General features: G+C 36.8%; 1 protein-coding gene across 1 annotated transcript; it reads left to right on the top strand.

Annotated features, from left to right (window-relative positions):
• The first annotated feature begins 324 nt into the window (after positions 1–324).
• LOC121407408 (zinc finger protein 11-like) lies at positions 325–11,701 on the top strand. Its single transcript, XM_041598469.1, has 4 exons — positions 325–402; positions 5,485–5,555; positions 6,208–6,351; positions 7,723–11,701. The coding sequence occupies exons 2-4, from the start codon at positions 5,534–5,536 to the stop codon at positions 10,167–10,169; spliced, it is 2,613 nt and encodes an 870-aa protein (XP_041454403.1). The 5' UTR covers positions 325–402; positions 5,485–5,533; the 3' UTR covers positions 10,170–11,701.
• Positions 11,702–12,157: the final 456 nt, after the last annotated feature.

Raw genomic sequence — 12,157 nt, 5'->3', positions numbered from 1 at the left:
TTATATTGTGAATTATTTTGTATATTGTAATTATAAATAATTTTGTATTGTGTTTTTGAACGCAGAAATAAATGCAAACAAACAAACAAAAATGAGACTTATCCGGTTAATTTTCGTGACATAGATGTGCCTGTAGGCCTAAAAGTTTATTTATTCATGATACCTGGTAGTACACATGAAATTATCAGACTCAATATTTAGCTCATAAAAATAATGTTGCATAACAATGAATTCCAGGAAATTTTAGATTCCGGATTGAAAAAATAATAGGCCTTTATTTGCTGTGGAGACTGCCATATGGAAACGTAACAGTCATGCTAAAAAAAAACAATGCGAATACTGTATTTTAGCTTACCATAGACTGCGAAGTTTGGTCTGACTCTGAGAAGGGAGTTGTTGGAGGTAAGAATAAGATACTGGTGTTAAATATTGTAAATTTCAATATTTTCGTTGATTTACCTTGACTATGATATAGCTTGAACCTTTCTTTCGTATGAGTAATTTCGGGAGCAAATTTCTTACTTGAAATATGAATCGTAAAATTATTAGATCTAGTCCGTTACCGGTAGCGTATTCTACCGTGCCCGCACTCAGGCGGCCATACCTCATCACCTGCATGTGCAGGTTATATTGCACACAAGTCAATTGGTGATCTCACGAATCCCTGATAGATGTGTTCAATTGGCACGTGAGCAAAGTCACCGGCGGCAGTGGGCTGGTAAAACGCGACCATTAATTTTGAATTAGTAAAATTATTGAATCAATAAAGATTCTGCCACATCAGGCTATCCATAACTGGATTTGTTTTTTACTTTTTTTGTCTTCAGACCCATAGGCATAAATTAAAAACATTTTGATATTCTGTTTCTAAACTTTTGCATAATGCATTAGTCAAATTGTATGTTCCGGGCCTTGGGGCACATGCCCCCCCCCCCCCAGAAAAAAAATTGGCAGAGCAAAAAAAAGAAGGTGAAAGATAGAAGGGAAAAAAAGAAGAGGAAGGTTAGAGGAGGAAGAAGAGTGAATGAAATAAACTGAGTGAAGGGGAAAACTTGCAAAAAAAACTTTCATGTCACTAGCACCCATGGGTTCATATCGTCTCGCGAGTGAAGGATTATCAGTCATACGCACGCGACACACCACTACACTTCGAAAATACAGTGGGCTTTTGCCCACATAAAATATTATGTTTAAATACATATTCCACATCCTGCTATGACACTTACCGAATCATTTAGATCCTTCCGTGACTTCTCCTTGAAGTTTCTTTCTAAAAATATGTATATTTTCTTGATCTTTAGTGAAGATTTTACGGAGATAGAAATCAGTCAGCGTTGATATCAATTTTCTCCTGAAGAGGGCGCGCGATTTATATTCATATCAAAGACACGACAAGGGAAAGAATAGGCACCTACACTATTTTACACGCATATCGACGCAAGGCATTACGCAAAGTCCGTGAAGTGTCCAATCTTTTCATTGTATAGACTTTGGTATACCGTATACGTATTATTGACGTTCGTCAAAGCTTGTACTGCTGGTTTCTTTCCAGGCACGTATATTATTTTCATTTTTTTTTTATCAGTCATCTTTTTAAATTAATGCAAATGAGTGTTATCATCACCAATAATAATCATTAATTATGTTTTTTGAAGGCATTTCATTAATTGGTGCCCATAATTAGTAAATTAATCATGAGGATTGCGCATTCAAAGAATTTAGATACAGTTATAAAATTACCGAGGAGCTGAATCAAGGTTGTGAAATTATTAGCGCCACCAACGGGCTTCCTTGTATTTCCGTGGAAGAGACAAGCGAAGTCACTTTCGAGCCGAGGTAAGCAAAATGTGCTTTTTTTATCGGATTATTATTTTATTATTATTTTTACATTCAACAAACTCTTGCTACTTACCGGCAAGAGCCCCGGTGCGTAGCGAGAAGGAGCTTCGGCAAATATTACTTCAGCAATGAAGCGATGTTTGCCGACTACTTCGAAATCCAGGGTCAAACACGGTCTATTGTACGAGGTTAGTACATACTAACCTCGTACAATGTGTGAGTGATGTCACTAGTAGAGATCTGTATAAAAGTTTTGCTCTCGCATTTCCTGTTCGATGAGATTCATGTATCTTGCTCAATAGGCTGATATGGAACTTAAGATATCAAGTTTTGAAGTGAACATACATTTCAGCTCAGACATTGAGCTTTCATGTTTCTTTTCTTGAGCTTACATTATTTTTTATATACCAATTGATCTTTATAAGTGAACGTGCCTTCCCCCCCCCAGCTGAGATTTGGTGTGCCCCCCTCCTGAAAAAAAAATGGGGAGCAAAAGAAAGAAAGGAAAAAAGAAGAGGAAAGTTAGAGGAGGAAGACGAGTGAATACAATAAAGCTGAGGGGAAGAATTGCAAAAAAAAAACTTGCAAACTTTCATGTCATTATATAAAATTTTTGGTCATGCTTTAGGCTGATATGGATCTTAAAACATTAAGTTCTGCTATATATTTAGCGAAAAACAAGAAATTCATAAAACAATAAAAATAAATACATGAATTTATTTTCAAACAAGGATCTTTTTCATTTGTAATTGTTAGCAATGTAAAGAATATTTACACCAAAATTGACATTCTAAGTGAATTATAGTGAATTAAAAAGTATGATTAACACAAAATTAGCACAATTAATTCATATTAAAATATGTTGGAAAAATTAACCATACGGCCTTGTTTTACATGTCACACTATCATGCCAATCTACACAGCGATCACGTGATGAGCAGCCAAGATCTCAAGGGGAGGGGGGGTTGATTCAACAATTTATATTACGGTAAAATATTTTGTAAAACTGAACCATACAGCATTGTGCAGACATGCCAACCATTTCCTTTTTAGAGTATTTTTTCCTCTCTTTGCTATGAATACGCCAATACTTTTTTTTTTGCATGATTTGTTACTTTTTTTTAATTTCCTATCATGGAGTATGTATTATACACAGCGCGCGACACTAGCGACGGTCCCAGACCAGTAATAATCACTGTAGGGCCAGTAACTTGTTGCATTCAAAGAACAAGTAAATTCTACGAGCACATGTTTAAAATGGTGAATTATCAAGTTTTCAAGTAGAGTTATTTCACACGTTTTTTCACTGATCTCATTACAACAGGCTGGCGAATGTTATATTGAGAAAAAAAAATTAATACTCTTTTTTTTTGTCAAAAAATACTTTTTTTCTTCTAAGAATACTTGTTTTTGTTGTAGATTGTTGGCAGTTCTGCTTGTGGATTACATAATGCAGGGCTCGACACTAGCGGTGGTCCGACGCTCCCAGACCAGTAAAAATCGCTGTCAGGCCGGTAGATTTTCAGAAATGGGAAGATTTACTGGTCCTACATGACCAGTAAAAAATATCATTGTCGGGCCAGTAATTTTTCCAAAAATAGCGAGATGTTAAGGGTCCGACATGACCAGTAATAAAAACCATTGTTGGGCAATTAACTTTTCCAGAAATGGTCAAATTCACTGCAAACCATTTCCCCCCGATAAATTCTGTCATTCACACACAGAATATACACAGAATGTATTGCACATAGTCTAGAGCAGATACATGTAGCTAGCCAGCCACACAACTCATGGGGTAAATTCTTTACTGGCTGCGCGAACGAAGCTTGGCTAAACTCTGGCAGAAATCTCTCACAGCTCACAGAACTGTCAAAATTCACGGTTCATACTCATGAAAGGCTCTTATAATGTCCATATTTCCTAAAAATTGGAGTAACTCTGTCATTTGTAAGCAGTAAAAGGATAAATTTTCACTTCTGTTTGGTTCAAACAGATCGGGTTTCGGGTGATATCGTCTGAATACATATTAGCACCACATATGCATTTATGTGTGTGTTGATACACTTGGTTTCTGACTTTCTTTCGTAGCTACTAGTATTTTAATTGAGCCAAAAAGAAATTGATAAATTATTTATGATAGTTTTAGCTTTCTTCCTCTGTTTTCTTCCTATCTTTCTTTCCTTCTTTCTTTTCAGTCTTTCTTTGTTTCTTCCCTCTCTTCTTTCATTTTTTTGGTTAATGTCTTTCTTTTTTATTTTCCCTTTTTTTCTTTAATTCGTTCTTTCATTCTTTCTATCCTTTTAAAAGATATTTTTCTCAATTTCTTTTTTTTTTCTCTTTCTTTCTTTCTTCCTTCCTTCCTTCATTCCCTCCTTCCTTCCTTCCTTTCTTTCTTTTTGATGTTTTTCTTTCTTTAATTCTTGAGTCCATCCATCCTATATTCATATCTTCTTTTCTTCCTTTTACCCTTTTCATTCCTTCATTCTTTGTTTCTTTCTTTCTTCCTTTCTTTCTTCCTTCCTTCTTCCTTTCTTCCCTCCCTTTCTTTCTTTTTGATGTTTTCTTTCTTTAATTCTTGAGTCCATCCATCCTATATTCATCTCTTCTCTTCTCTTCTTCCTTTCCTTCCTTTTACCCTTTTCTTTCCTTCATTTATTTACCTCTTTTATTTCTTCTTTCTTTGTCTCTCAGTCTTTCTTTTTTTCTTCCTTTCATCTATTTTACCTTTTCTTTTTTTATATTGCCTGCATCTTTCCTTCCTTCCCTTCCTTCATTTATTTCTTTCCTTCTATCATTTTACCTTTCCTTTCTTCCTTCTTTCAATTCTTCCTCTCTTTCTTTTGTCCTTCTTTCCATCTCTCCATTAACTCTTTCTTTTTTATTGCTTCTTCTTTCTTTCCTTTACTACTTTCTGGATTTGTTCTTTCTTTCTGTATTGCTTGCTTCATTTCTTTCCTTCAATTCTTTTTTCTTTTCTTTCTTTCTCTCTCTCTCTTCCTCTCTCTTTCTTTCTTTCTTTCTTTCTTATATCTGTTCATTCTTTATTCCTTCCTTCCTTAGTTCTTTCTTTTTTCCTTCCTTCACATCTATCCTTTCTTTACCTTTTCTTCTTTTCCTTCCTTCCTTCCTTTTTTATTCTGTCTTTTCCTCCCTTTCCTTCCTTTCTCTTATTCTTTCTTTTCCGTCCTTTTCTATCTTTCTTTCTTCTTTCCTTTTTCGTTTCTGTCTTGCTTTCTTTTTGTCCTTCATTTCAGGGGGGGGGAGGGTAACAAAAGGCTACAAAAATAAACTTGCGCCTTTTTTTAATGTTTTTATTTTTCGGGACCAGTAGATTTTAGGTTCGGACCAGTAAAAATTTGAAAAAATAGGTATCTTCTGGTCCGACATGAATAGGTTGGACCAGAAGAAAAAATGGGTTAGTGTGGAGCCCTGCATAATGACACTATTATCATGCCAAATTTCACGGCGATTAACAACCGAGATCTCAAGGGAGTTGATCCAACCGCTCCCCCATCATAACACCCCAAACTCCTGGCTTGTTGGGGTTAATATTAGCCAAAGGTAAAATTTAGGCGGAAAATGCAATTAAAACAATGAAGAGAACACCAGATGCTAATGTTGTATTACTGTTTTCTTGAATTTCAGAGCATGCTCTTTACATCAAGTGATATCTACTGAGCTACACTGTGCAACTATGGGTGATAAAGACTCATCAGGTGAGTTTTCAAAAAAAGTCAAAGACTTTAGATTTAGACCCTGGACTGTTCAAATTTTTTGGCATACCCATAGTAGGTATGCCTTAATTTGTGTTACTATCACTGAATTATCCAACGATTCCTTATGAATAATATGTGTGTAATATATTCTAGATTTGCGCTTGTTCTCCATGCATTCTTTTTAGTACAATATGCCCAAACCTGCATTTGCTAATGGTTAAAGAAAGACATAACAACGAGCATAAATGTACATGTAGTGCATGTAATCAAAAGCATTCTTGGATTCTTCTCAATTCTTATAGTGAACACTAAATTGAATGTACTCATGCCACAAAATTTTAATGGTCCACGGTATTGAATCCACCTTTGGAATTCTACACGAAGTGTCCATACTGAATGAAAAAAAAAAGAATCGGGAGAAAGCAATTTCGGAGTCACACTGAAGAACTGTCATCTTAAAAATGTTCTGAGTCAAGAGAAAATTTTGCTTCATCTGAGAATTGTGACTAGAATTTTCATGATGATATCTCTTGTTATAGATCGAATAAGTAAGAGCATTATTTTTATTATCATTATTATCAATAGTAGTTGTAGTAATGTTTTTGTTATCGTCATCATAACTATTATTACCATATTGTTATTATCATTATAGATGAGGAGGATGTTTTCGAATGTGGGAGGTGCAAGGAAAAGTTCACCGATATGACCATTTTCATGCACCATAAGAAGGAGAAAACCTGCAACAAGGTGAAGAAACAGAAGGAAATGACTGCAAAGGAAAGAGCCCAAGAATTAGGTAAGATGATTCACCTATTTGTTGGAAGGCAGTTATGTAAGCAATTACTTGATGCAGAAATGAAAATGTTGAACTGCAAGTATTATTGATGGTGAGACTTTAAATGATGATGTCCAGACTCTTTTTTGGGGTACCAAGTGTGACATCCAAAATGGTCATTTTCAGTTGAAGATATCTAATCAAAAGATAAACTTAGTCAAATTCAAATGGCCATGGTTGATAAAGCAACATTTGTTTAATAACTAAACAGTAATGGGATAGCAAATGAAAAGAGACGTCATATCATAAATCATTCCTACAACTCGGCATACCACCGTTACATGCGATGTCCGCTTTATCATTTGAATAGAATATTTACCTTCTGTTGCATCCCATACAACTTAACAACAAAGGAGTGATAAAAGGTCTGCTGGAGGATATTGGAAGATGCAAATTTTACAAAACAATTTTCTCATATCAACACAGTTAAAAAACAGATATGCACACCTATATAATACATAAATGTTGATATGTCATAAGGTATTTGAGATAGAGTTAGGAAAATTTGAGGATTTGCTTACTGGTATTATAAGATTTTCTCACAACATGCATGCCAACTTGCCAAGTTTCAAAAGTTTTATTCCCTCCGTGGCTGGAGGTTTACACCTATTGGACAGGTACCTAGTTAAATATATTCTTTAGTGATAGGTTAAAGTCAAGATTTGAAGCCTCGGTCGTCTATTTACATGGAATGGGTGATATGGTTTGGAAGTGTCTGAATAAGAAGGAATTTAGAATACCTCTTTTTCAAGAAAAAAAATGGGAAATCCACTAATTTCTTCTTTCTTGTAAAGTCATGAAAGTATTTAACATTTGGTCTTTGTTAGAATTACACAGAATTATAACTCCAAAATTCCAAATTCTGTGACAGGTCTCACAGACATCTAAAAAAGTTGACACAAACTTCTACCACTGGTACTCAGAACTAAATATTTTGAAGTCAACGGCACTTTTGTACAGAGCACATTTTTATATCGCAGCACAAATGTGGGGAATTCAAAGGGGCACAAAAAGTATTCAATGCTAATGATAGGGGCACTGAGGCCAAACCCTCTCTCGCCAGTCTAATTTCATGGTCAATTAATATCCGGGTGGAGAGTGGTAATTGTGGATAAGTGCTTTGGTAAAAGACATTAGTCCCAGGCAAGATTCGAACCCCAGCCTTTATTAAAGTAAAAGATTAAATATTTTTAGTATTTCAATACAAGTCTTCAAAAACTACTGCATGTGTACATGCTAGGAGTATATTTAAACACTCTGTTATATTCCATCTGAAAATATTCTGTATATTATTCTAATGATTTTGGGGTTGTCACATTCTTGAATCTCCAGGTGAAGTTCTCACCAGCATCCTGAACAGCAGTACAAATCCAATGACTGGCGAAGGTGAGGCTAACACTACTGTGGCAAGTATCTCCCCAACTATAGGTGACTTTTTCACAAAAGGGGGGGACAAGGAGATTGATCAAGGTCACATTAGCCTGGACATCTTAACTTCACTAGAACATCCCGTCAAGCAGGAGCAAATATCCACAAGTGCTTCCTGTGATCCATGTCAGGAATGGTTTCCGGACCAACCGGTCCTTGACAATAGCTTGCAGGAAAAGTCCACCATTGACACCAGCCAGTTAGATCAGGTCGAGATTGAAGCCACAGTAGAGTCAAAGACACAAGATGTTAATATTAAGCCTCCACTGGATAGCCCAGTTGCTTCTAGTGATTCGCCAGTTGAGAAGTCATCAAGGAGGACGCGTCAGCAGCATTCGTGTAGTGTATGTAATTTGAAGTTCCTCAGCAGATTCAAGCTTGAACAACACTGTGCTGGTAGGAAGCATCGTAATACAGTCAGAAAATTGAAAACCAACACGGGGCAGGAAGAAGTTCCAAAACGCAGACCAGGTCGTCCATCCAAGAAGAGGGTGTGTAAGGTTTGTGGCATTTCAACAGATTCTGTTAAGGACTTACAGAATCATTTAAAAGAGCAACACAAGGGTGCAACTGGAAAAGAAAATGGTGATAAGGGTGCTCAGTCTGATGAGACGACAAATCTTTGCAGGGAGTGTGGCGCCTTGGTACCAAGAAGATCACTCAGAAGACACGAGAGAAGATGTGCCAATAAGAAAAAATTTGAATGTCCATTATGCGGACACCAGTCTAGGGAAAGAACTGACTATAAATCTCATATTGACAACCATAAAGTGTGGATTGAAGTTGATAAATCTGTAGTGCCTTGGGATGGTCAATCTACCAATACCAGTTCTCGAAACGAGGATGCAACAATATCAAGTACTGAACAAGAGAAGATAGCTGATGTAAGTGATGATGCTGACAAAGACGAAGGTGTTATCTTATCCACATCTGATTTAGCCGTCTTGGGTCTCATGCCAAAACCCAAATTTTCAACTGTACAGGAGTGTTTAGACGCATTGACATCAGGTCTGAAGGGAACATACGATGAGCAAATTACTTCTGATAAAGAAACTCAGGGTGAGAGTGAAGTTATGAATCTTGATAACGGAGCCGAGCCAAGCTCTGTAAAAATGAATTCCAAACAATTGAAATGTAAAGCGTGTAAGAAGTGGTTTCCACGCAGGAGCCTTTCCAAGCACATGTATGATGTTCACAGTATGACCAAGCAGTTTCAATGTCGTGATGTGGAGTGCCTGCAAGCTTTTATTGATATGGAAAGCTTTAGAAGTCATATCACATCTCACTCTGATAAACTAATGTTCCAGTGTGGGTGCCGTCTTTGCTTCTCAAACAAGACTGCAGTGGAAGAGGAGTATGCAGATGAGATTCGGAAGTGGAAGATGAGGAAGTATTATTCCCAGTTGTCTTACAAGTGCAAGCTGTGTTGGATGAAGTTCCCATCGGAGAGTAGTTTGAGCAAGCACCAGCAGTCTGATTCTCACAACCATAGATGTGAACAGTGTGGGAAGGTGTCGGTCAGCAAGCGTCAGCTGCGGTTGCATCAAGAGACCCATCAAGAGGAGAGGGGTTATCTCTGTGACATCTGTGGCAGTGGGTTCAAGACAGACAGAGACCTCAGGAGACACATTGCTTCACATAGTTCCAACAAACCCTTCGCATGCAAGGAGTGTGATAAAGCTTTTCATTTCAAGAACAAACTAACCAGGCATATAAACACTGTCCATGCAACTTACAAACCGTTTGCCTGTAACTATGAGGGCTGTAGGAAGTCATTTGCACGGAGAGATAAACTAACTGATCATGAGAACACCCACAAAGCTCCAATTTATGCCTGTCAGTACTGCTCAAAAACCTTCTATCGTAAGGATGTCATGAGGGAGCATGAAATTGCCAACCACACCAAGGAGTTTCCGTATAATTGCAAGATGTGTAAGAAGGGGTTCTTGAGGCCAAAGGCTCTCCTGAATCACCAAGCAGCTGAGCATAACACCTCAGTCAGTCCATCCACTTTGGACAAGCTTCTGAAGGCATCGGCTGCTGTCCAACAGCGGGCTCAGAACACACCGTTATCTGCTGCAGCCTGTCTTGCTGGTTATGTCATTTATGATCAGAGCATATCATCCGTCTTGCAAGGCACCACAGATAATGATCCTCAGTCATTACCAATCCAACCTATGAACTTGCCACCATCAGCATCCTCCAGTAGTGACCTTTCCTACCAAATGACAGATATTACTGGTGCAGGAGGGACAAATCTTACCTATCAGGTGTCGGGAGGCAGCCTGCCTGTTGGTTCTAATGCTCTCCATGTCTCCCTTTCTCAGCCTCTGGTCGAGCATGATGTTTGATATCAGATGCAAAGATGAAATAAAGTGGTTTCTTGATGCTGATGACATTGGTTACATGTACATCATAAGACAACAGAATAAATATTACATGTAAATGCAAATTAAATTCCTGCACACACACTGCGCTTATTCACAGAGTGGAACAAATTATCACTTTAAGCCTCGGATGTCCAGGGTTTATTCAATTTAATATTTTACATGCTTTTTTAGATATAATCAGCACTACATTGGTTTTTTGTCAAACCCTCAAATGTGATGGTAGGACCTATCAGTGATTGATGAGGTACTGTCTTGGTTACAGTCACACTCTTAGCCATAGGGCTGAAAAAAAATCAAAGTGAAGGGTAGGGCATCAACCTACATAAAATTTACAAATTTGATGGGCATGTCACACACAATGTTAAACATACTTGGAAAAAAAAGTAGGGGACTGAATAAAACTTCACAGGTAGTCTCAGTATACAATTCAAATTTATCAATTTATTTTTGCACAAGTTGAAAGCTATTTTGTCATTACATTCACATTGGGTGAATGAGTTTTCGTGTTAAATGATATTTTCATGATTTTATTCACCTTGGTTTTCAGAATTTCAGGTAATATTGATATGTAGTATTGATCACACAGAATTGGGTTATTTTTTTCCTCATAATTTTTCTCACTTATATGTAATTTTTCTCACGTATGACTCATGGGAATTACACGACATGCGATTTCACCCTCATGACAACCCAGATCGCCCCTATAATTTCCCCAAAATAGATGGATTCTTTGGGGCAACCATTCTTACTAGAATCGCCCCAAGATCTGTCACAACATTCAAGATTATTTAGAAAATCACTTTTTGAAATATGGCAGAATAATGATTTTTTGCATTCACTGCGTAATTTCTTGTTGCCCTTATAAAATTAGCCCTTCAAAAGAAAGAATAAGCACCCAAAATTCTGCAGTCACCCCTTGTGTAAAAAAAGGCGCTTAAAAAGAAAGAAATTGCCTACCCTGGTATGACTTAGATGTAGGGCCTTTGAAAAAATGAAAATGTTGCAATTAATGAAAATATGAATGTTGCCACTATCAACAAGAATATTGAACAAAATTTGTGACGAATAATACCTTGACACAGATAAGTAAATCAGTTTTTACTGTAATTGTAAACTTTTTGAATTATTTTATTCCTGTTGCATGTCTTTGGTTTGTATGGATAGTCCATATGCTTGATAAAGTGAACCATTGTTTGAAGGTTCAGTAAACTATTGCAAAGGACTTATTTGTAGTCTTTGGTCATTTTTCTTTTTCATAATTGTGTTGCATTGTTGTGTAGTAGCAGCTCGCAGTAAACCCTTCTATGTGGTTATAATATTCTCTGATATTTAGAGGGCTATAACTTTCATTTAAACGTTTTGAAAGGAAATGTGTGGTAAACTTGTAGTGTTTTATGGGCTCTCTTGTCATGTGTAAATTAATTGGATAACTGATGTAATAATGCATAGTAAATTTAAAGTCATGTGTATTAAATGCAAAGGCACATACCGTATTTTAAGAAGTAGTTTGATTGGTTGACTGTTCAATTGGGCATGTCCCCAATGCATGATATGACCAATGGAATGATGTGTCAAATAATACACACAAGTATGTGTAGTATTTCATATGTACAGATACAGGCAAGGGCATTGGTCCCATCCCACAATGTTTAATCCTATTTCTTCTACAACCGGTTTGTCTACTAACCATTTGGTCTCATTGTCATTTAGCTCATATACCAATTTTGTCCTACCTTCAGTATTAAAGACTATACCAGTTTCTTCTACTAACCACTAGGTCTAACATAAAAGACTTGCAACTGTTGTAAGTTTGCCATAATGGCAACTGCCATGGTAACAGGGCTCAGCAGCCAATCAAAATCAAGTTTCCATGGTAGTTGCCATAATGGCAAAGTTAATAGAACAGTCGCAAGTCCTTTATGAAACGGGCCCCTGGTCTGTAGGATTAA

This window comes from Lytechinus variegatus, chromosome 2 (genome assembly GCF_018143015.1).
Source record: "Lytechinus variegatus isolate NC3 chromosome 2, Lvar_3.0, whole genome shotgun sequence".
In the NCBI taxonomy this organism is placed as follows: Eukaryota; Metazoa; Echinodermata; class Echinoidea; order Temnopleuroida; family Toxopneustidae; genus Lytechinus; species Lytechinus variegatus.
Note: the sequence above shows the minus strand (reverse complement) of the source record. Positions and strands in the feature narration are given on the sequence as shown.